General features: G+C 42.4%; 2 protein-coding genes across 2 annotated transcripts in view; one reads left to right on the top strand and one right to left on the bottom strand.

Annotated features, from left to right (window-relative positions):
- Positions 1 to 24: 24 nt before the first annotated feature.
- On the bottom strand, positions 25 to 6,393 carry LOC112230352 (26S proteasome non-ATPase regulatory subunit 12). The gene is made up of 11 exons (XM_024396603.2): positions 6,164 to 6,393; positions 5,441 to 5,500; positions 5,177 to 5,305; positions 4,735 to 4,842; positions 4,450 to 4,554; positions 3,515 to 3,664; positions 2,976 to 3,110; positions 2,616 to 2,728; positions 2,031 to 2,205; positions 1,696 to 1,773; positions 25 to 649 (listed from the first exon to the last, which is right to left on the bottom strand). The coding sequence occupies exons 1-11, from the start codon at positions 6,287 to 6,289 to the stop codon at positions 440 to 442; spliced, it is 1,389 nt and encodes a 462-aa protein (XP_024252371.1). The 5' UTR covers positions 6,290 to 6,393; the 3' UTR covers positions 25 to 439.
- A 6,673-nt stretch (positions 6,394 to 13,066) lies between these two features.
- Positions 13,067 to 25,933, top strand: part of LOC112230353 (cytoplasmic phosphatidylinositol transfer protein 1) — a 74,424-nt gene continuing 61,557 nt past the window's right edge. The window contains 1 exon segment of the mRNA XM_024396604.2: positions 13,067 to 13,900. Coding sequence (XP_024252372.2) covers positions 13,853 to 13,900 — 48 coding nt within the window. The 5' untranslated portion in view covers positions 13,067 to 13,852.

Here is a 25,933-nt window from a genome sequence, read left to right as displayed (position 1 = left end):
AACAACAAAAAAGACGTCAAGAACTCACAGCAAAATGTTTTAATACAGCAAGTTGCACGCAAATGCTTTAACACTAAATCCCTTAAAACAGTTACATGAAAAAGAGAGTTGGAACAGGAGCGAAAACATTTACAGTGTATGCCCCTCTGTGGTCTAGGTTCTAGAACAAAGTACATGCTCAAATTGTGGTAGATAAAATTGGGAGATCACTCTAAACAGCGTAATTCGTATTACATCAGAGGGACGAGAGATCGTAACATATGGTAAGACTTGTTTATTGTAAATGCTTCAACTTTGCGTGTGGTATGTGGTATTTGTTATTCCAAAAATGTGGGCAGTTGACATTGGAATAACAGTTCATTCATCAATGTAAATTCAGAAAAACTCAATAAAGTAAAGAAGAAGAAAAAAAAAAAGAAAACAATGCACTCGGTCCTCATCACTGCAGGTTGTGTATCATCTCCTCTTTGGCGATGAGATGTGTGGTTTTGTTGACCAGGGACATGAGGGAGTTCAGTTTGTGGGACCAGTCGTTGAGCAGGTCGTTGGGGTCCTTCGGCCTCTGGAAGTTGATGATCCCGGCTAGCCTGTCCACCTTGGCGTAGATGGTCTTGTTCACCACCAGGTTGGAGAGGAACTCCTCAGACTCCTGCAAGAGATATTAGAGATGTTAGAATCTGTGTCTTCAAAAGACCATCAATAACAAAATCACACATTTCATTTAGGGTACTATAGTACTTCTATAGATAACTCAACAAAAAATGGTTTTCACACTCCAATATCAAGTTGAGAATATGGATTGAGCTCAACTGTCGACCACTCAGCGAAAATTAAGTTGCCATGAGGAGCGCCGCATATATTGCAATGAGTGAGATGGAAGACCTCGCTTTCACACAGTATCTGCGCATGGGTTCTCTTCACACCGTTACAGCGTGGTAGCAATGGGACCAAAACGGCAGAGACGTTTAGCCTTGCACTTAAAATGCTTAGTTATTGAAGAAATTGACCCGCTATGCTGTTTACTTTGTACATTACGTCATATCTCTAAGTCTACCTTTGATTTGACCTTTAAGGTATGAAAATCTCTAGTATTTAGTACTTTGCTAAAGCAGCAGCTACTCTTCCTGGGGTCCAGACAAAAGAGAAAACACAACATAATACATAACATCAATAGACAAGTACAGCACAGGGACAGAACTACTTATATTTAAAATAAGAATATACGCTTTAATACATTCCTTTGCCCTACTGTTACAATTGCTTTGTCTCAGCCGGTTCTGACTTCCTAATCTCACAGCACCTGTTGTTCTGTAAACACCAGAGGTAATCTCACAACATTAGGAACCATCCGTGTCCTTGGTTATTGCCTAAGCATTTCGTTGGACGGTGTATCCCGTACATACGACCAACAAAACTTGACGTCAACACTGCGCATAATCATGCGATTGAATGCAAGTGCAACACACGAAAACAGAAAGGCAACAATCATGTGAAGTTTCACCGAAGTCGTTAACTCCTGTTCAGATCCCCTGGCGTGAACAGAGACGCACCATACGGAGCTGCACCTAAGTTTAAACCTTATTTTGGAGGGAAAACTATCCTTTAAGGTTGCATTCATTAGGGTTGAGGACCAGAAAGAATTCCATCCCCTGCCAAAAATGTAACAGATGTAAAGAGTAGATTGGTGGTGCTTACGTCTATGGAGAGGTCCAGGAGGCCAGCCATCCTCTTCATTGTGATCCTCGTGTAATATTTGGCCATAATTCTTATATTCTAAAAGGAGAGATTAAGAAAAAAACTAAAATAAGCAACGGTGCAACATGACATAGCTGGAATCGAAAATACCAATTACGTGAAAGTATTCTAGATGGGAAAGGGACGTTCCAAGATCATTTTTCAGCAACCATGTTCCAACGAGACAGCATTGTGATCCCACCACAGAACCTTTGCTAAAACAAACTATCCCACTAAGGTAATTGTGATATTCTATCTATAGATATTCCATGAAAGCAGTTCCATAAATGACTTACGTGCTCCACCACTCTATTCTTGAGGTCCTTCCACCTCTTTTCGCCCTCCTCCGAGCAGTTGAAAACGTCGGTGGCCGGACTGTCGGGGGAGCCCTCTCTCAGCTCCTTCCCATAATCCTCCACCAGGGAGGCCCAACGCATCAGCTCCATGGTGGTGAACTGTTTCAGGAGGTCCCTGGAGGGAGAGGTAAGAGGGAAACCACGATGAGACGAACCACAGCATGGCAAAAGCACCACCCCACAATGATATGTAGTTGAGGCACCAGAGTTTAGTAAGATCAAGCATGTGCAGTTGGTAGCTTAGCTAGGTTACATGGTACCTTCGCGAATATATAGTTAATTACTGTGTTACAGAGTTGGATGATGAGGAATATTGTGAAACAGTATCGAATGCTAAGATTATTACGAATTAATCATCCCGAGGTTACATTCTTCTGATGAGGAATATTTGGACATTGCTGATGAGAAATAATGTGTTATACCATTGAAGATTTTAAGGAATGAACCATCGAAGCTAGATTACATTCTTGGTATTTGAGGGGAGAAATTAAATCACCGGAATATAATGCGATTTAAATTTCTCACTTGTATTTGGGTATTTCTTCCAATTTCTTGTCTTCGTTGATTCTGTGCACCAGGTCGGACTGCTCGTTGTCGTAGGGAGACAGTATCACGTACAGAACAACACTTTTCAGAGCCTGGAACAGGAAAGAACATTGGCGTAGTATCGTTATGCATTTTAAAAAGGTGCAATCTGTAACATCTTAGTCCCCTGTGAAGCCAGACCCAATGTTAGCCACATTTTCACCAGTCAGTGTACAGTACACTCACTAACACCCTCTCCAACTAAGTCCTGCTTGTAAGAGCAATATTTTCTTTCAGAAACAACAAATGTACAGCTGAAGCCTAAAAAAACAAACACATTATTCTGAGACCAGTGTTTACCTGTTGCCATTTGGAGCTATCCTCCAGAATGCAGGGGGTATCGTAGATGGCACGGTAGTGTTTGCAGATGGACAAGTAGGATCCCTCGTGCTGGTCTACTTGGATCATCAGATTGTAATACTTCAGCTTAGACTCCTAAGGAAAAATAATGACGTAAATGGTTAAAATATTGCAGCTTGGTTCTTCACTGCTATGTTTCTTCATCAGGAGCAGATTAGACCGCCAAAAACAGTCATTTTTTACAAACAGCCGAAAATAAAAATATGACTTCAATATTTTGCAGGAAATAAATATTGTTTTCTGTCAAACTGTTCCAAAATAGGAAAACGAAAGTGAATGTTTTGATTGGAACATTGAATGTTTAGGTAGTTCCTCCTCCACCCCAATAGACAAAACCACAAATGGCACACTATTCCCTACATAGCATACCCAGACCCCTATGGGCCCTGGTCAAAAGCAGTGCACTCTAGAGAACAGGGTGCCATTTGGGAGGGAGGCCATATCATAACATCCAGCCTGAATAAACTATTTTCTCTCACCTCAGTGCCGTCCTCTGTAAAGAACTTGGTATTGATCTTCTTGCTAATGATCTGGGTGCGGATGTAGTCCTTGACGGCGATGCACAGCCTCATTTGCTCCAGGATGAACTCCACCTTCTCTTTCTTCTCCATGGAGCCGTATGTCTCCACCTGTAGGGTGAAAGAGTGCATGCTATCAGAGGCAGAATGTTATACTCTAACCCTGGGTCATGTTCATTAGGGCACGTCATAGCAAAACGTTTCTCATTCGGCAAGTTCAGTTAATACCACTCCCATTTCGTGCCTACTGAACACGGCCCAGCTGTGCAACATCACAGCCTGGAACGGGAGAAGAATGGTTTGTGAACAACTGTTGTAGTGGTCCTGGAGGGCACAACACTTCACAGATACAAGATTTTATTTTGATTATTTATGGTGTCTCAGCCAACTTCCACTGAAATTATGAATAAGGAAATTTCGCAGTTTTCAAATTATTTTTCATAATATCGAGCACCTCCCCAAAATATATGTAAATGGCGAGTTTCTATGTGTTGTAGTAAAAAAGATGGAAGAAAAGTGTTTCCAATGACAATGCCTACTCATAATTGGTTAAAAAAATATATTTAAAAAAAATCACACGATGCACACCAATTATGTAATTGGAAACACTTTTCTTCCATATTTTGTACTACCAAACAAAGAAACTCACCATTTTCACACATGTTGATGTTGGGGTGGTGCTGGAGATGATGAATATGAAGTTGAATATTTTTTTTAAATTTCCTTTTATTTGATGTCAAGGGGATTTGGCCGGCAGTTTGAGTTCTGCACTTGTGTCTGAAGATTCAGTCCAGTAAGTCAAATAGCTTCATGCAACATGGATGGTTGAAACCTCTTACCTCCAGTCTATAAGAAATTGTGAAAACTGCCAAGGAATTCCAGTGAAAACCCCTTACCTGCAGCTCTTGGAGGATTGCTGCAGCCTCTTTGACCTCACCATGCTGCTCCTTGATGTTTGCCAATGTTTTGGTCAGCCTGGCCCGCTCAATCTCCACATAGATCTGAGTGAGGGAAACAAAGCCGTTAGCGCATTTGAATTGCATGGAGACATGACTTGGACCCACAAAAGTAAAATAATTGTTTTATGCCATCTGAATATGCATGATTGGTGGTATCATCTTAATGTCATTTTAGGATGATCCAAGTAAGGATAATCAGAGAAAGTTCATGACACCACGCACCTTGCCAGCGGTCACTGTGCGTAGTGTGTCAATGAGTCTCAGCTTAACAGTCAGGTCGGTGACGGTATCTACATACTTGTAACATTCTTGCACCATCTTAGCAACAGCCTGAGAATAGAGAAACAAAGCAAAAGAGAAGGTTATATACCGAAAGAGCTAACATCAGGCAACACTTTACTTTGTCTTGGAACACATAAAAGGACACGAAGAAAACATTGTTTTGATGGCAAAGCACCGTAACCTACTGGTGCATACCTGAGGTGTATTCACGATAAACCAAATGTTGGCAAACAGAACAAAAACATTCAATTTGTTTGTTGCGTTGCAAGCAGTTTTCTGTTGCAAAATGTTTTGGCAACTGCTTGCACTAATTAATACACCCCTGCCTCAAATGTTTTACCTTCTCTTAGTATCCCTTCAAAGAAGGAGCCCCAACTCTCACCCCTTTGAGCTGACTCCTCCTTTTAGAGAGCAGCATGATGTTTTCATTTAGGGCGTCCATGTCCTTCGCTTCATAGCACATCTGCACAACGGCCACCAGGATTCTGGAGGTTGACACCATGTCAGAAGCCTGTGAAGATGGATAAAAAGAGAACAATGTTACTCAAAGATAACTATGCGATTAGTCAGAGGAGTATGATCATTTATATTGTTTAATCTCAATGGAGTATGATGTTTAATTAGAAATGAATGAATTCACACTCACAGTCCTCGTTTGCTTCTCCAGCGACAAGAGGCTTTCAACGGCCTCCTGTAGCCGACCTTCCTAGAAAAGCAGAGCAGATCAAGCTTACAGTCAGGACAAATGACAGACAATTCTTATAAAGATCCATTTAAAATGACCACACATGATCAAATTATGAGATGGATAACCAAAAATACTAATGAAAACTGTATCATTCATAAAGTCACTGCTGATCAGAGTCTGATTCGGGAAAGCCAAAGATGTTAACACATTTCTGTCAGCTTTGACACATGATTAAAACTGAAAAACTTAACCAGCAAGCTATAACGTTTGTATATTTCTAACAAAAAGTAGCGGGGTCTTCGAAAAACAATAACTGTGGTACCTACGTTAGTAGTTGGTTGATACATTAGTCCAACTGAAACGATCAAACCGGATAGTAAGCATAACACCAAGAGCCAAGATACTGTACTAGTAGAGTGTAGGTAACGTTAGCTAGAGAAGTTACCTGACGAAAACAATTACCGTAGCTAACGTTACCTAGCTAACTAATCGAGATGTATAACTTACCTTACAAGCAAATCGACTCAATATTTGTGATACTTTGTTGCAATACAGTTGCAATGTTGCCTATTATTACAAACAGCATTTTATTTGCTAACAAGTTAGCTAGCTAGCCATTCTGCTAACATTCGTGATGCACCATGACTCAGCCAGCGCTGGCCTCATTCATACCCAACTTACTTTTGCCATTTCAGCACACTCCGGTAGACGTGTATCTACAGTTGAACTGTAGTCAATCTCCATCTTCACAAGCTTGCCATCTGATCTTTCTGATCGCTCCACCTCTGCAGACATGTTTTCCGACATCGTAAGCTGAATACTACGGCGAATTTACAAGTGAAATTTCTGCTAAGTGCTAACTCCTGCTAGCACGCTGCTGTTGTGTCAAAACTACAGGAAGTGAAGGAAAACCGACCAATAACAAGGAACTGCAAAGGCCACCTAGCCTGCCAGAAGGACCCAGAGAAGGACCATAAAAAAATCATTGTTATTTGTGTCAGGCGTTTTGACAGTCAATCCTTTCTTATTCACACAGCGTCCCTCTCTCAACTTAATCTTTCCAGCTGTCCTCACTGATATTGTTTGATAATTTTTTCCATTAATAGGTTATTGATGGGGGGGAAACTGTGCTCAGGGTGAAACGTTATAATTTCCAGAATTATTTTCTAGGTTATTCTGGTATATTTTTTTAAGCATGAAAATAGTGGGCCAATAACAAAAAGACCCCTGTCTCTGTGAAGGAGGCATTTTAAGTAAAGCGAATGTAAACCCAAATATGTTACACATGATCTAATTGACAATGATGATGATGTAGTCTCGAGGCCTTCCTTCCAAATCTCATCTCATTGACTCAACCATCAAAGTTTCAAGACAGTTGTGCACTCTTGGTAATATTTCTCTTGGTGCTATTTCAGACACAAACAGTCCTGTTTTATAAAACATTGAGGGAGAGATAGTGAGGAATGTGTTTTATTTGCAAATGGCTTACACCCACGGTGGAATGAGAACATTTCCCTGACTGCCCAGGGGAAAACTCATATGCACTTTGATATTATTCTGTATAATGAAAAGCGCTTTACAAATGTCATGAATTATTATTATTATTTTTACTATTATTAAACCAACTGTATAGAGAAACCTGCCTCGGGAAGCCTATCATAGTAAAGTATGATTCTGAAAAGTCTATTGACACAATGTTGTGAATAATTCACACTAAATTAATATATTTATTAAGTTTCTTTCCTGAGCTTGAAATGTGAACACCACTTATAGTGCCTTGAGAAAGTATTTATACCCCTTGACTTATTCCACATTCTGTCGTGTTACAGCCTGAATTGAAAAATGGATTAAATATATTATTTTATTTTTTACCCAATACCCCTTAATCACAAAGTGAAAACATGTACAAGCTTCCTTTTTTTTCCACTCGGTCATTTAGGTTAGTATTGTATAGTAACTACAATATTATTGATCCCACCTCAGTTATATCCTATCACAGCCATTAAACTCTGTAAGTGTTTTAAAGTCACCATTGGTTCATGGTGAAATCCCTGAGCGGTTTCCTTCCTCTTCGGCAACTGAGTTAGGGAGGACATCTGTGTCTTTGTAGTGACTGGGTGTATTGATACATCATCCAAAGTCTAATTAATAACTTCACCATGCTCAAAGGCTTATTCAATGTTATTTTTTAAAATTTGTACCCGTCTACCAATAGGTGCTCTTCTTTGCGAGGCATTGGAAAACCTCTCTGTTCTTTGTGGTTGAATCTGTGTTTAAAATTCACTGATCGACTGAGGGACCTTACAGACAATTGTATATGTGAGGTACAGAGATGAGGTACACCGAGGCACACAGAGTGAGTCCACGCAACTTATTATGTGAATTGCTCGGTCCACCATTGGGGTGCTAGGAGGGCGAAGAGACCAGAGGTGGCAGAATGGAGTGCTGGAGTTGAGGTGAAGGGTTTGAGAATAGCCTGAAAGTAGGGAGGGGCAGATCCTCTTGGTGCTCCATAGGCAAGTAAAAGGGACTTGAAGTGGATGCAAGCTTCTACTGGAAGCCAGTGGAGTGTGTGGAGGAGTGGGGTGACATGGGAGAACTTGGGAAGGTTGAACAACAGGCGAGCTACGGTGTTCTGGATCAATTGCAGGGGTTTGATAGCAAAAGTGGGGAGTCCAGCCAACAGAGTGTTGCAGTAGTCCAGACGGGAGATGACAAGTGTATGGATTAGAACCTTGGACTTGAATGGTGAACAAAGAATTTAGCAGTATGTTGCTGTTTACACCTCGGCTGAAAGGTGTAGGCCTCATCTCCATGTATTGACTCAAGTTAACCAGCAGATGTCACTAGGACATTACTGTTCATGATTTGGTTTCATTCACACAGTTCATTGCTTTGAAAGATTTCTCTCAGAAATAAATACAACTCATGTAGGTGATTTTCCTGCTCCGGGGGGAGGCTGCACCTAAGCGCTGGCCTAGGATCATATTTCCCCAACACAGACTAAACCTTAACCTTAACAGCTTGAAAATTAAACATGGCCTGTAATCAGCTCAGAGAGGAGACCAAATATGAAATAATGAAAATATTGGCCAAATAAAACAGGGCTGAAGAGGCATCCAAATATTTGCAGCATCCTAAAGCACTCATTCAAGTAATGTAGGGCAAATATCAACAGTACCGATCAAGCCTCCATGATAACAACCATGTCATCTTTATGATGGAGTTGTGTCTACAATAAACGCCTGAGAAGAGACTGCCTGAGAACTCATTGAAACACTTTTATAAGCATAGCATTTTAAAGTGATATGGAGAACGAGAAATCAATTGTGAGTGTGACCATGCAAATCATAATGAGGGCATTTTAATTTTATAATCCTGAATCCACTTTTTGTTACCCTGCGCTGAAACGATCTGAGATCCATTGACAGACTGAAGATGAAACCACATCCAGCACTCTTATCGAACACACGGCTGAGAGCTTGAGTCCGACCCATGCCCATTGTCTACTTCTGAAAAGTGGGCCACAGGTATTGCGTAACATGACTTAATTTGAGGATGTGCTGTTCTGAGCTAGAGCTTTAGGAAGCCATACAGGGCTATTGTGTGCGTTGAGAAGGTCATATATCTAACATAGAGCCTAACACCCTTTCTAATCAAAAACAGACGTTATTCAAATGTTGGAGTTACATCATTATTGTAATGTTGGTCAAACTACAAACTAGATCACATGAAAAGCTATTGGCTGTGTCCCAAATGGCATCCTGTCCCCTGTATAGCGCACTACTTTTAACCCGGGCCCATAGGGCTCTTGTCAAAGTTGTGCAGTATGTAGGGAATGGGGTGCCATTTGGGACAGATCCATTGTTATTTTCCATTGAATCAAATTGGCACAAAGTCCTATAGACATTGGAACTTGGAATAAAACCCTAAAAGATTAAACCATATAAGCAAGTCATGTTTCCTGAAACATGTAACTGGTTCATTTATTCCACTTCTTATTGCTTGATCAGTTTGCCCACAATTATTTTATTTAACCTTTATTTATTTAACCTTTATTTAATGAGGCAAGTCAGTTAAGAACCAATTCTTATTTACAATGACAGCTACCAAAAGGCCTCCTGTGGGGAAGGATGCTGGGATTAAAAATAAAAATAAATTAAATAAAAATATAGGACAAAAAACTCATCACGACAAGAGAGACAACACTACATAAAGAGAGACCTAAGACAACAACATAGTAAGGCAGCGACACATGACAACACAGCATGGCAGCAACACAACATGACAACAACATGGTAGCAACACAACATGGCAGCAGCACAAAACATGGTACAAACATTATTGGGCACAGACAACAGCACAAAGGGCAAGAAGGTAGAGACACCAATACATCGCGCAAAGCAGCCACAACTGGCAGTAAGAGTGTCCATGCTTGAGTCTTTGAATGAAGAGATTGAGATAAAACTGTTCAGTTTGAGTGTTTGTTGCAGCTCGTTCCAGTCGCTAGCTGCAGCGAACTGAAAAGACGGGCTAAAATCCATATTAAATGCGTTTTGCCGTGCTTGAAATTTCTCCGCTTTCCAGCTTCGGCTATAACTGGAGGGATTATAACGCTGGTCTGACGTAAAAACGGACAGTCCTACGGTTGTGGATGGTGTTCAATGCAAAGAAAAATAGAATCCAATTCCCTTTTCTGGTTTTGGGACATAAACTCTTATTATGTGTGAGTTGAAGTGGGTAAAGCTCAAATGTGTAACAACTGTCTATTTCTACCCCCTTAATCACTGAGCCATCTCACTCTGGCAGAGAAGGTTATTTCAGGTAGTGGAGTATATGTGTTGAATTTGAATATGGACGGCTGCTAGCCATCACAGGGAATGTACTCTATAGAAGTGGATGATAGAAGCTCGTGTGTTTTCGTGTATGTTCAGTTAGTTGATGAATGGTGAAGTTCCCAGAACAGTGGCGGAGAAAGCATCTGTGCCTATCAAAAAGTCAATTAGCGAAATTCATGGTAACGTTGATGAAATTCTCGAGTGTCCTTTTTTAGAGGTCATCTAACTTTCCGCGTTAGTGGCGCGCTCGCACACACAATCACTCACTCCGTCAGTGTTGTGGGTAGGGCTGTGTGATCAAACATCCTCCACGTGTGTTAGCTTGTCTTCTGATGAATCATCATTCACAGTAATTTATGAACTGGATTTACAGTTCACACATTCAGTAAGTATGTGGCCTATGTGGGAATCAAACCTAAACTTCGGTTGCTAGCACTATGGTCCAACCATCAGAGCCAACGGAACCAATACATTCCCGCTACGGTATTCCCTAATGAACATGACCCTGGCTTAATTTGAACTAACATCCCCTGAAATTAGCAGGGGGATTTCAGCTAGCTCCCATACGGTGTGTCAAACGCTGCTCTCCGTGCCCCATCTGCCGTATACGTTGACTTAATCAGCCACTCCTTTATCTGCCGTCTGAATTGGGATTTAGCCTCCCTCTCGGCAAGCTGCTGCTTTTGCCTGATTGCTGTCTTGTTCCAGCCTGGCGTAGAATACTAGTCCCCTGGGCGTTGCAGGGCACATAGGGCTCTTGTCAAAATTGTGCAGTATGTAGGGAATGGGGTGCCATTTGGGACAGATCCATTGTTATTTTCCATTGAATCAAATTGGCACAAAGTCCTATAGACATTGGAACTTGGAATAAAACCCTAAAAGATTAAACCATATAAGCAAGTCATGTTTCCTGAAACATGTAACTGGTTCATTTATTCCACGTCTTATTGCTTGGTAGCAACATAACAACATAACAACAACACCATACCAACATGGTAGCAACATAACATGGCAGCAGCACAAAACATGGTACAAACATTATTGGGCACAGACAACAGCACAAAGGGCAAGAAGGTAGAGACACCAATACATCGCGCAAAGCAGCCACAACTGTCAGTAAGAGTGTCCATGCTTGAGTCTTTGAATGAAGAGATTGAGATAAAACTGTTCAGTTTGAGTGTTTGTTGCAGCTCGTTCCAGTCGCTAGCTGCAGCGAACTGAAAAGACGAGTGACCCAGGGATGTGTGTGCTTTGGGGATCTTTAACAGAATGTGACTGGCAGAACGGGTGTTGTATGTGGAGGATGAGGGCTGCAGTAGATATCTCAGATAGGGAGTGAGGCCTAAAAGGGATTTATAAATAAGCATCAACCAGTGAGTCTTGCGACGGGTCTACAGAGATGACCAGTTTACAGAAGAGTATAGAGTGCAGTGATGTGTCCTATAAGGAGCATTGGGGGCAAATCTGATGTCCGAATGGTAAAGAGCATCTAGTCACTCGAGAGCACCCTTACCTGCCGATCTATAAATTACGTCTCCGTAATCTGGCATGGGTAGGATGGTCATCTGAATCAGGGTTAGTTTGGCAGCTGGGGTGAGAAATGGAACGATTTCGATAGAGGAAACCAAGTCTAGATGTAACTTTAGCCTGCAGCTTTGACATGTGCTGAGTGAAGAACAGTGTACCGCCTAGCCATACTCACAAGTATGAGGTGACTACCTCAAGCTCTAACCCCTCAGAGGAAGTAATCACACCTGTGGGGAGAGGGGCATTCTTCTTACTAAACCACATGACCTTTGTTTTGGAGGTGTTCAGAACAAGGTTAAGGGCAGAGAATGTTTGTTGGACACCAAGAAAGCTTTGTTGTTGAGCATTTAACACAAAATCCGGGGAGCGGCCAGGTGAGTATAAGACTGTATCATCTGCAAATAAATGGATGAGAGAGCTTGGGGCCTACTGCCTATCAGTAGGGTACACCCTTGGTGACAGGCAGTGGCTGAGACATACACTGCACTCTTTGAGAGAGGTAGTTAGCAAACCATGCCAAAGACCCCTCAGAGACACCAATACTCCTTAGCGGGCCCACAAGAATGGAATGGTTTACCGTATCAAAAGCTTTGACCCGAGTCAATAAATACAAATAGCAGCACAACATTGCTTAGAATCAAGGACATTGGTGACATCATTGAGGACCTTTAAGGTTGCAGTGACACATCCATAACCTGAGCGGAAACCAGATTGCACACCAGAGAGAACACTATAGACAAAAAAGAGAATAGCCTGTAGGCTAAGTAAACAATTTGTGTCGGTTATTATTATTGATTTAATTCCAATTAGACCTTGGTTTTTAAGAAATGCATTAGATCTTTATGTTGTTCTAGGCCTACATCTCTATCATCAGGCCTGCTATGGCCAAGTCGGGGCAAAGACCTATGAACAAGCAGTCACTAGTCACTTTAAACAATGTCATTTTTACATGTGCATATTCTCATTCACCCCTTTTAGATTTGTGCGTATTAGGTAGTTGTTGGGTTACTGTTAGATTACTTGTTAGATATTACTGCACTGTCGGGAACCAGAAGCACAAGCATTTCGCTACACTCGCATTAACATCTGCTAACCGTGTGTATGTGACAAATAACATTTGATTGGATGGATGATGGATACAGAGTCATCAAAAACCGTTATTTAGGCCAAGGTCAAATAACACAGGCTACTCAGCAGGCTGCATAGTCGACTCGTGTAGCACAATCTTTTAACGTGGTTTCAAACACTTTCTTGGGAAGAGGATTGTTAACATTTGAATAGAACCAGTGACAATGAAAGGGAGCATGAACTCAGATGCGGTTACTTTCACGCATCTTGTTTCCTGTCCGCATGTTTCCGTGGCAGCGGCAAAATAGCTCGTCGTCGCACGGAGTGAGAAACGACAGCCAAAGGAAGAGCTCGTACCATTTTTTTCACATCCAAAGAGAGGACACCGAAACATAAAGCCAAGCCTTTGTAAAGAAGACTCGTATGTGCAGGAGCTCAGAAGCGTGAGGAAGAGCACATTTTAGCGAATTAGCCTCTGCAAGGACGGACCTGACCCTCGCTTTTTAAAATATTTTTTTTTTTAGATAAACCTCGTATCTATTTCTTTTTGGTTTGAGAAAACTGCAGTTAAAGCAACTTGGCCGTTTTGTTACCGCCCACATTTTGAAAGCAACATCTGTTTGGCCGATTGTCAATCGATTCTCATGTATTTCGCAGAGGGCATATCCTAGTTAGGTACGTTTTTTTTAACTGCTTTTCTTTACCCACGTCCTGTCCGGAATTTTAAAAAAGGCTAGTTTTTGAACGCTGCTTGTGAGAAATTCCCCAGTGAAAATTCCATTCGTTCCGATGAGACAAGACAACTCACAGTGGTCATCTGTTTTCAAGGCGATCCACATGCATTGCCAAACTCTGCGTTTTTATTAGCTAAAGCTTTGGCGGTCATAACTTGTTAGACGGGCTATAGTGTAGAACAAGAAGAGCTATATCAAATAAGATGTTGCTCAAGGAGTACAGGATATGCATGCCGCTGACTGTCGAGGAGGTAAGTGTATACATTTTTTGTTGTTGTAAAATTGTAGCATTTCCATTGTTTGATTTAAATGTGTCAAACATTATTCAAGTTGACTTTCAGCTAACTTTCTCGTGCGAGAAGAGGAACAGATAGGAAGGGCGGGGTGGAAGTAACATTTTAGATGATATATGTTTTGTCTTGCAGTAAGCCAGCCTAACCTATCCCACCCATAGCCTCAATTGTCAGTCTATTTGGAAGTAAATGCCATGTTCCTGTGTCATAGGTGCCGTGTGAGATGAACACACACACACACACACACCAGATCTGCTTATTAGACTAAACGATAGACCGGAAGTAAATTCAACACTTATAATCTGCGATGAACATATAAACACCCACTTATGTTTTCAGCAAGCTAGAGGCAATTCACTCGAACTTTATATTAAATAGTATTTGAGTCTAGAGGTCACTGGGCTACTGTTACTTATCAATGGCTTTGAGACTATACCACAGGATGGGGCTGTTGTAACTACCGTTTAGCGTATAGCCTATTAGTGTATGGTGAATTCAAATCAATTAATCAATAATTATGACACAGTAATATTGCACCATAACCATATAGGCCACTGTTATGAACATTCTTAATAATATGTTGCTATAATATGTGGACTATTTAGTAGGCCTAATGCTGTTTTAGGTTGCTCTAGCATAATTCTGCTCCTGCTTGAGCACAGTTGGGTCCACAACGCTCATCTTTATTCATAGGAATGAGCAGCACCTCCCCTAAGAATCTGCTTAGTTACACTTAATTCTCAGCCAGTCATCTGTGCATGCTTGTAGTTCTCTGTGAAAGGGGGGATTCATTCTTCTCTGATCAGTCAATGTGTCAGTTTGCCCTCCATCTCACACCGTTGCCAAGATAATATAGTTCTAGTCCTGCATAGCCGTCATGCCTGTGACGTCTTCAATGTAAATGATGGTAATAACACCTTATGGTGTTGTCACTCATGTTGATTGCATTACTGCATTCCTCCTGCCTTTGCCCTTGCGACATTGTCCATTAGAAATGCATGAGTGTTGCTCGGTTTTCTTAGAACACTGCTCTGGTCTTCTCAGAATTTCAACCTAATGGAACACGGGACATAAAAACATGTACTTTCCATAAACTCCCTCAACATTTAATAACGAGTGTCAGCCAAAACGCTTTATTTGGTGTCAGCAGTTTCGTAACAGAGGCACCGGTTCATTGACTGAGGGCTCAGTTTCTCTGTTTGGCATTAAGCAACACTTTTTGTCTTCCAGCGTGGGTTCAACTCCGCACCCAGTCAGTCATTTTGACCGAGAGTATGGTCAAAGTGAAGACAAGTGACAGAATTGTTTTTTTTCATTGTGAGTCTTCGAAGTGATTAAAAAGATGCCTTTGTGTGTTGTCTCTTCAAATGATCTATTTCTCACATCAGACACTAATAGCTTACTGACTAACATGCAAAATAGCGTCACTGAAGGCACTCAAGGTATGAAGGAGTACCTATTCCTAATAGGCCGTTAGGACACGGAGCAGCACAACTGTAAGATGTAAGGAAGTCAAATGTTTTTTTACAATTGCTTCTGAACTTTGTGTGTGGCTCAATTAAATGTTGAGCCTCTGGTGAGCTATGGTATGTAAGGTCAGAGAAAATATAAAGGGAGCGATCTTTGTCTCTTGAAGGTTTCTTATCACAGAGTTAACACATGTGAAGGAGTCATTGGAAGGGCACATAACGTTGTCAACAACGCGTGTTGACACCCATTGTCACTAGCATTCAGTTCTCACATTGACTTGTCGTCGGGAAGATTGCTTTCTTTCCTTCTCTCATTCAAACAAATTGCGCTTATCATGACTGCGCATTGAGTTGGGAGTCGTCCATCTCTCTGATAACATGAATGGCTGCTTCCTGACCGGGGGAGGAAGTGTCCTCAGGCCAGATATCTTCTCTGGCCAAGTCTGTTTTGTCTGAAAACCCCAGGGCCACTGGCTTAATGAAGTGTGTGTGGTAATGGGGACATGCGAGGTCACCCCTCTCTTTGCTTTGTCTCTTTCTGGGAAGTGATTGGCCTGGCTCCGGCCTCTAGTGACATGTTACCTCAGCGTAGTGCAGATGGTAACTCTGGAAATGTGGCAAATTATTACTGTGGAATTTTACAAACTTGTTTGTACAGCATGTTTCTATTCACGAAAGCATGTACGTTCATGTGTTCCTACTGTGGGTTGAACATGGTTGGATAACGTACAAGAAAAGTTCTGTGAACCCTAACTCCTAGCTGTACATCTTCAGTTGACGAAGTCACCTTGTTCCACCCACACCAATCAGACCCTGTCATCCTTAGGCACAGATCTTGGATCAGCTTACCCCACCCCAAATCCTAACCTGAACCATTAGGGAGGAAATGCTAAATTGATCTTGGCTCATATTCTAGGCTGTTAACGTCATGCTTTGCCATTTCCCATAGTAATTTATCAGCCACCACGCCTGTATATTTCAGTCAGAGGATGGAACAGTGATTCATTTCAGAGGACACAGACAGACTAATGAACTCTCTCTCAAGATATCACTCCTCCCATCTAGGTCCTACAGATTTAAAAGGGTGATGATTCATCATTCTTACCTAGGGCAACATGCTTCATTTCCCACCATTACTCAATACTTACTAATGTTGCAGATATGTGATACTAATGCGTGTATGACCTTAGGCATTATGGAAAATTCACAATAAGGTGTCGCCAACGTTTCTCCAACACAGTAATGGTAACTTGAATCATCAGGAAATAAGATGAACAGACCTCAGAGCAGTGTCTAGGGCCAACTACCGCCTACACCAGAAACGTGTTTTCTATGCATCCCAAATGGTATTGGGAATAGGATGTAATTTGCGAAGCATCCATAGTGAACCGTTCGAACACACCGTGCGACCTCATAGCAGCCTGTTCACTTTCCCTTTGTGAAGGTTTTAAAATGACTGCGATGCGGGTTTTCTCTATGCCTTTTGGAGAAACAAAATCCAAATTAAATGCGTTTTGCCGTGCTAGAAATGTCTCCGCTTTCCAGCTTCGGCTATAACTGGAGGGATTATAACGCCGGTCTGACGTAAAAGCTGACAGTCCTACGGTTGTGGATGGTGTTCATTGCAACAACAAAAATAGAATCCAATTCCTTTTTCTGGTTTTGGGACAAACTCTAATTATGTGTGAGTTTTAGTGGGTAAAGCCCAAATGTGTAACAACTGTCTATTTCTACCCCCTTAATCACTGAGCCATCTCACTCTCTGGCAGAGAAGGTTATTTCAGGTAGTGGAGTATATATGTTGAATTTGAATATGGACGGCTGCTAGCCATCACAGGGAATGTACTCTATAGAAGTGGATGATAGAAGCTCGTGTGTTTTCGTGTATGTTCAGTTAGTTGAATGGTGATGTTCCCAGAACAGTGGCGGAGAAAGCATCTGTGCCTATCAAAAAGTCAATTAGCGAAATTCATGGTAACGTTGATGAAATTCTCGAGTGTCCCTTTTTTAGAGGTCATCTAACTTTCCGCGTTAGTGGCGCGCTCGCACACACAATCACTCACTCCGTCAGTGTTGTGGGTAGGGCTGTGTGATCAAACATCCTCCACGTGTGTTAGCTTGTCTTCTGATGAATCATCATTCACAGTAATTTATGAACGGGATTTACAGTTCACACATTCAGTAAGTATGTGGCCTATGTGGGAATCAAACCTAAACTTCGGTTGCTAGCACTATGGTCCAACCATCAGAGCCAACGGAACCAATACATTCCCGCTACGGTATTCCCTAATGAACATGACCCTGGCTTAATTTGAACTAACATCCCCTGAAATTAGCAGGGGGATTTCAGCTAGCTCCCATACGGTGTGTCAAACGCTGCTCTCCGTGCCCCATCTGCCGTATACGTTGACTTAATCAGCCACTCCTTTATCTGCCGTCTGAATTGGGATTTAGCCTCCCTCTCGGCAAGCTGCTGCTTTTGCCTGATTGCTGTCTTGTTCCAGCCTGGCGTAGAATACTAGTCCCCTGGGCATTGTCAATCAGCCCTGTGCTGGTAACTAGCCACCAACAGTTGCGGTAATGTGAAACAGGTGTCATGTGTTCCATTGGTGCAATGTTACTGAACATTACAAATGTAAAAGGGGTGTATTGTAGGCATACATTTATCTCAAGGGACTACTTTGTCCAATTAGGCCCATGGGGGTGTTAATGTCAGGACAGTAGTTACGTGGCCTCTAGTTGCCTCATCATGATGAGTCTCCCTCCACATCAAATTTCTGTAAAGCCTGTATTAAACTTCCTTTAAAGGCTCTTTAACTCGATGGCTTGCAGTTGTTAGATCCCCCAACCCTGTTTCCATAACGCCTGGAGTTAATTTCACATCTTGCTGCGATGTTGCAGCTCCAGAGAGGCAGAGAGAGATACGGGCCGATAGAGAGGCATCGTATTGAAATGGAAGTCGGTCTCTTTCGTGGCTGTTGTCGGTTTACGGCACAAACTAGAAAAAGACCAATCCCGTGGGTGTTCACTGGCCGGGTGAGATGAGAATATCGATATTGCGAGCATCACAAGGTGTTGTCAAGCGTGTTCAGAAGTGTAAGAACCAAATTACCTCACTCCTCAAAATGGGTTGTCTGTCTTTCTCGCTGCTTTTTGGGAGTGTGTATCAAGCGTCTCAGAGGAGGAAAACTGATGGTCATTTCCATGTAAAAGGATCCATGAGCACCAACACGTTTATAGGAGCATATCAAATTTGGTGTCAAATGAAAGCTAGAAGTCTACATTTTTCAACCATTTTCGTTCCTGAAAATTTGGAATAAGCAAAGGCTTGGATTTCTGCTCACACAGGTGGAAAAGGGCTCTTAAGACTTATTCTAGTATATGGTTTTTAAGGTATTTTACTGAACAAAAAATATGAAGGCAACCATTTTAAAAGATTTTACTGAGTTGCAGTTCATAGAAGGAAATCAGTCAATTGAAATGCGTACATTAGGCCTTAATCTATGGATTACACATGACTGGGCAGGTGTGCAGCCATGGGTGGGCCTTGGAGGGCATAGGTCCATCCACAGGGGAACCAGGCCCAGACAATCAGTGATTCTGATTGGTCTGCGGTTGTGAGGCGGGTTGGATGTACTGCCAAATTCTCTAAAATGACGCTGGAGGCGGCTTATGGTAGAGAAATTAACATTAAATTCTCTGTTGGACGTTACTGCAGTCAGCATTCCAATTGCATGCTCCCCAATAACTTGAGACAATTGTGGCATTGTGTTGTGACAACTGAAGATTTTAGAGTAGCTTTTTATTGTCCCCAGCACAAGGTGCACCGGTGTAATGATCATGCTGTTTAATCAGCTTCTTGATATGCCAGACCTGTAAGGTGGATGAATTATCTTGGCAAAGGAGAAATGCTCACTAACAGGGATTTGTGAACACATTTGTGGAGAAAATCTGAGCTATTTGTGCATACGGAACATTTCTGGGATTTTTTTTATTTCAGCTCATGTTGTGTATGTATTTTTGTTCCATCTAGAAATACATCAAAATTCAATGTTGAAGGCTGACTAATATCAACATTTTATATTTAATTTTGCAGAAATGGTTTGCTCTCTAAGTTAAGAAATATTGCCTCGTCTTGTCATTCTGTTACCAAAAACCCACATATCTTTAAGATATTTTCTAATCCCTCTCCCTCATGAGGGAGGATGATGAAAGTTCATAGACGTAACAGATTATAGTGTTTGTACTGATAAAAATGTAATTTATGAATTATTATTATTATTTATTTTTGTTAAATACATTTTTACCCCCTTTTCTCCCCAATTTTGTGGTATCCAATTGTTAGTAATTACTATCTTGTCTCATCCCCTGAAATTGTCTCAACTCCCGTACAGGCTCGGGAAGGACTAAGGTCGAAAGCCATGCGTCCTCCGAAACGCAACCCAACCAAGCCGCACTGCTTCTTAACACAGCACGCCTCCAACCCAGAAGCCAGCCGCACCAATGTGTCAGAGGAAACACCGTGCACCTGGCCACCTTGGTTAGCGCGCACTGCGCCCGGCCTGCCACAGGAGTCACTGGTGCGCGATGAGACAAGGACCCTCCCTAACCCAGATGACGCTGGGCCAATTGTGCGTCGCCCCCACGGACCTCCCGGTCGCACCCGGCTGCGACAGAGCCTGGGCGCGAACCCAGGGTCTTGGACCGCAGTGCCCTTAGACCACTGCGCCACCCGGGAGGCCCCTGTTTATGAATTATTAAGTGTTTTAAAACGCATCACTCCAAATTGGTAATAGTGACTAAAAAATGTGTAACAGAATGATTGCAATTGAATTAGCCACAATGGAGAAACCATAGTAGTCACAAACCATGGTTGCAGTAGAGTAGTTTTGTAGAGGTGTGGGGAGGCTACCTCACTGGGTGCCTGGAGAGATGTTGTTGTGGGGGGATAATTGCCTTGCTCAAGGTCACAATGGCAGGCAATGGCATCTAGGATTTGAACTGGACACCCTCTGGTTGCTGGCTCTACTCTCTAATCGCTTGGCTACCTGCCTCCCCCTGTACTGGGCTGTGCAGTCCTGTACTCTACTGTGCTCTTCTGTGAAGTCTAAATGTATGAAACATGGATGTCTATGATTGGTACAGATTTGGTCCAGTCTGGAACAACCACATCAAATCAAATCAAATCAAATTTTATTTGTCACATACACATGGTTAGCAGATGTTAATGCGAGTGTAGCGAAATGCTTGTGCTTCTAGTTCCGACAATGCAGTAATAACCAACAAGTAATCTAGCTAACAATTCCAAAACTACTACCTTATAGACACAAGTGTAAGGGGATAAAGAATATGTACATAAAGATATATGAATGAGTGATGGTACAGAGCGGCATAGGCAAGATACAGTAGATGGTATTGAGTGCAGTATATACATATGAGATGAGTATGTAAACAAAGTGGCATAGTTAAAGTGGCTAGTGATACATGTATTACATAAAGATGCAGTAGATGATATAGAGTACAGTATATACATATACATTTGAGATGAATAATGTAGGGTATGTAAACATATTAGGTAGCATTGTTTAAAGTGGCTAGTGATATATTTACATCATTTCCCATCAATTCCCATTATTAAAGTGGTTGGAGTTGAGTCAGTGTGTTTGCAGCAGCCACTCAATGTTAGTGGTGGCTGTTTAACAGTCTGATGGCCTTGAGATAGAAGCTGTTTTTCAGTCTCTCGGTCCCAGCTTTGATGCACCTGTACTGACCTCGCCTTCTGGATGACAGCGGGGTGAACAGGCAGTGGCTCGGGTGGTTGTTGTCCTTGATGATCTTTTTGGCCTTTCTGTGACATCGGGTGGTGTAGGTCTAATCAAATCAAATTAAATTTTATTTGTCACATACACATGGTTAGCAGATGTTAATGCGAGTGTAGCGAAATGCTTGTGCTTCTAGTTCCGACAATGCAGTAATAACGAGCAAGTAATCTAACTAACAATTCCAAAAAAAACTACTGTCATACACAGTGTAAGGGGATAAAGAATATGTACATAAGGATATATGAATGAGTGATGGTACAGAGCAGCATAGGCAAGATACAGTAGATGATATCGAGTACAGTATATACATATGAGATAAGTATGTAAACCAAGTGGCATAGTTAAAGTGGCTAGTGATACATGTATTACATAAGGATGCAGTCGATGATATAGAGTACAGTATCAACGTATGCATATGAGATGAACAATGTAGGGTAAGTAACATTATATAAGGTAGCATTGTTTAAAGTGGCTAGCGATACATTTACATAATTTCCCATCAATTCCCATGATTAAAGTGGCTGGAGTAGAGTCAGTGTCATTGACAGTGTGTTGGCAGTAGCCACTCAATGTTAGTGGTGGCTGTTTAACAGTCTGATGGCCTTGAGATAGAAGCTGTTTTTCAGTCTCTCGGTCCCAGCTTTGATGCACCTGTACTGACCTCGCCTTCTGGATGGCAGCGGGGTGAACAGGCAGTGGCTCGGGTGGTTGATGTCCTTGATGATCTTTATGGCCTTCCTGTAGCATCGGGTGGTGTAGGTGTCCTGGAGGGCAGGTAGTTTGCCCCCGGTGATGCGTTGTGCAGACCTCACTACCCTCTGGAGAGCCTTACGGTTGAGGGCGGTGCAGTTGCCATACCAGGCGGTGATACAGCCCGCCAGGATGCTCTCGATTGTGCATCTGTAGAAGTTTGTGAGTGCTTTTGGTGACAAGCCGAATTTCTTCAGCCTCCTGAGGTTGAAGAGGCGCTGCTGCGCCTTCCTCACGATGCTGTCTGTGTGAGTGGACCAATTCAGTTTGTCTGTGATGTGTATGCCGAGGAACTTAAAACTTGCTACCCTCTCCACTACTGTTCCATCAATGTGGATAGGGGGGTGTTCCCTCTGCTGTTTCCTGAAGTCCACAATCATCTCCTTAGTTTTGTTGACGTTGAGTGTGAGGTTATTTTCCTGACACCACACTCCGAGGGCCCTCACCTCCTCCCTGTGAGGTCTCGTCGTTGTTGGTAATCAAGCCTACCACTGTTGTGTCGTCCGCAAACTTGATGATTGAGTTGGAGGCGTGCGTGGCCACGCAGTCGTGGGTGAACAGAGAGTACAGGAGAGGGCTCAGAACGCACCCTTGTGGGGCCCCAGTGTTGAGGATCAGCGGGGTGGAAATGTTGTTGCCTACCCTCACCACCTGGGGGCGGCCCGTCAGGAAGTCCAGTACCCAGTTGCACAGGGCGGGGTCGAGACCCAGGGTCTCGAGCTTGATGACGAGCTTGGAGGGTACTATGGTGTTGAATGCCGAGCTGTAGTCGATGAACAGCATTCTCACATAGGTATTCCTCTTGTCCAGATGGGTTAGGGCAGTGTGCAGTGTGGTTGAGATTGCATCGTCTGTGGACCTATTTGGGCGGTAAGCAAATTGGAGTGGGTCAAGGGTGTCAGGTAGGGTGGAGGTGATATGGTCCTTGACTAGTCTCTCAAAGCACTTCATGATGACGGATGTGAGTGCTACGGGGCGGTAGTCGTTTAGCTCAGTTACCTTAGCTTTCTTGGGAACAGGAACAATGGTGGCCCTCTTGAAGCATGTGGGAACAGCAGACTGGTATAGGGATTGATTGAATATGTCCGTAAACACACCGGCCAGCTGGTCTGCGCATGCTCTGAGTGCGCGGCTGGGGATGCCGTCTGGGCCTGCAGCCTTGCGAGGGTTAACACGTTTAAATGTCTTACTCACCTCGGCTGCAGTGAAGGAGAGACCGCATGTTTTCGTTGCAGGCCGTGTCAGTGGCACTGTATTGTCCTCAAAGCGGGCAAAAAGTTATTTAGTCTGCCTGGGAGCAAGACATCCTGGTCCGTGACTGGGCTGGATTTCTTCTTGTAGTCCGTGATTGACTGTAGACCCTGCCACATGCCTCTTGTGTCTGAGCCGTTGAATTGAGATTCTACTTTGTCTCTGTACTGACGCTTAGCTTGTTTAATAGCCTTGCGGAGGGAATAGCTGCACTGTTTGTATTCAGTCATGTTACCAGACACCTTGCCCTGATTAAAAGCAGTGGTTTGCGCTTTCAGTTTCACACGAATGCTGCCATCAATCCACGGTTTCTGGTTAGGGAATGTTTTAATCGTTGCTATGGGAATGACATCTTCAACGCACGTTCTAATGAACTCGCACACCGAATCAGCGTATTCGTCAATGTTGTTATCTGACGCAATACGAAACATCTCCCAGTCCACGTGATGGAAGCAGTCTTGGAGTGTGGTCTTGGTCTTGTTTGGGTCAGAGCTCATTAGAATAAGGAGGATATTGCATTTTTCTACCTTTTTTTTGTATACATAATTAGGGTACATCACATTCAAAATTATGGATCACTGTTGAATACAAATCAAGGACCCATGATGTCATTCTGTTACCAGGTGTTGATCCACTTCACTTACTGTAGTTCAATAGCCAACAGAGATTTTATTTTTTTCAAACTCAAGTTGTCATATCATAGCGGACACCCAATTCTTTCTGCAGACATCTTTGAATCTTAATTCAAATTAGATATTTAACCGAGTTTTGGGAAAATGTGGACACACATAAAAAAACTGAGGGAGATTTTATGTGTTTCAGTGACATTTTCAGTGGCAATTGTTAGTGTTTTTTCCTTGGCATACATTTTTAATGTGAAAAAGTGAGTTTCAGCGTCACTCTGTTACCATGGAATTGCTTGGATTTTAAGATCAGTTTGGCCTTTTAGATCACAATGAATAAGATTATTTGGGACGGGGGGGGGGCCTGATCCTAGATCAGCACTCCTACTCTGAGACGCTTGATACACACAGCGCCTGGTTTGAAATTGTCCATTTTAATAGTTAATTGTGGATATTCAATGTTGTGTTGATGAGGAAATGGACCTAACATTTTCCATGGGTGGATCGGTGCAAGACACAGTTGTCATCTGCTGTTCATGACAGTGTTGTGATTTGATAAGATTATATTTGCTCCTCCAGCAGAAGTACCATCATGGCTTTTAATAGACTGTTATCCACAGATGAGGCCTCCTCTCATTTCCTTGATGGTGTGTGTGTGTGTGGTGTGCGTAGCCTGCGGAAGGCTTTTCCGTAAGGCCATTCCAGGGTGATCGTCACACGTTGCTGACAGTCACTCTCTCTTCCTTGGACAGAAGCCATTTCAATTAACTGGAGAGATCACACACACTATCACGTATGTATGTACTTCAGTTTATTTAGTAAATACTTTCTTAACACTTTTTCTGAACTGCATTGTTGGTTAAGGGCTTGTAAGTAAACGTTTCACTGTAATGAACCTGTTGTATTTTGCGCATGTGACAAATAAAATTTGATTTGATTCTCACAGATGCACATTCTTGTGGTTTCCCTACTCGGCCCATTCATCCTGTTGTAGCTGTGGTCTGTCTTTAGCGTTTCCGTTACAGGTCTCCCTTTCTCTCCAGCAGCCTTCCGTTTTCAGACTTTCATTTAAAAATTATTTTTAGTACCAACCCCAATGCAAACATCACATCATTCATAATTCAGCACTCTTGTATTGACTGAAGACAATCAAGCAGTCAACCAAGTGGATATTTGACTTGACCTTAAATCACAGTCCACTTTGACTAGCCGCCTGATTTTCTTGTGATTTGAAATGGGTCATACCATGCCCAATTTTATTATGTGTGCACCATGCTGAATTTTAACCACCAACTTTCCATTATGAATTATTGAGAAGAGTTTATAGGGGAGCTGGGAACTGAACAAGTAAACACACACCACACAGGCACACACACACACACACACACACACACAGGCTGAATCTGTTGCTTTGGTATTGAAATGAATAGAATATGAGACGACAATTCATGTATAAACATGTCCTCATTCTGAGAAATGTTGTCCCCAACCGGTAGCCATTGGCAGTGTAATTACAGTCAGGCTAAGCCACATTTTTAATGAGTATTTTGGACAGGAGGGATGGGCCCTTTGGCTTGATGAGTTCATTTGGAGCTTCCGTTTTGCCTCTCTGTTCTCTTCGTTTTTGTTCTTGTTCTCGATCTCTCTCTCTCTCTCTCTCTCTTCTCGCTCATTTCTCCTTTTTCTCCTGGTCTTTCTCTGCTTTTCTTTTAGGGCTGACCCCATTTAGTCGACTGGTCGACTGTTTGGTCAATAGACTGTTGGTCGACCAAGATGTAAAATAAAAAAAAGAATTGGCACACGAGACACCTGTCTCATTCGCGCCCTTCTCAGTGAACCAATCCATTGAGGAGGCCGAGACTCATCCGCACAGATCGCACAGTCCAAGAAGGGGAGTGTGGCTGTTAGACACAATGCAGCTCTCTCTCCATTGTGTGAATTGTTTGATTGTTAGTGTCTATCAATTCCCCATTACATATCACCAGTAGTACATTTTAATTTCTAATCTACAATGTTTGTTTGCTTACCCTAATTTCTGTTAATACAGTCAAGATGTATTTATTCCAGTCTTTTACC

The sequence above is a fragment of the Oncorhynchus tshawytscha genome, linkage group LG32, assembly GCF_018296145.1.
Source record: "Oncorhynchus tshawytscha isolate Ot180627B linkage group LG32, Otsh_v2.0, whole genome shotgun sequence".
NCBI lineage: Eukaryota > Metazoa > Chordata > Actinopteri > Salmoniformes > Salmonidae > Oncorhynchus > Oncorhynchus tshawytscha.
This window is presented reverse-complemented; position numbering and strand designations above follow the sequence as displayed.

Coding starts and splice junctions, on each gene's coding strand:
- LOC112230352 (XM_024396603.2), bottom strand. CDS start 6,289: ATGTCGGAAAACATGTCTGCAGAGGTGGAGCGATCAGAAAGATCAGAT. Junction 2,206..2,615: donor GAAGAAATACCCAAATACAA/GTGAGAAATTTA, acceptor CTCTCCCTCCAG/GGACCTCCTGAAACAGTTCA. Junction 1,774..2,030: donor AGAATAGAGTGGTGGAGCAC/GTAAGTCATTTA, acceptor CTCTCCTTTTAG/AATATAAGAATTATGGCCAA.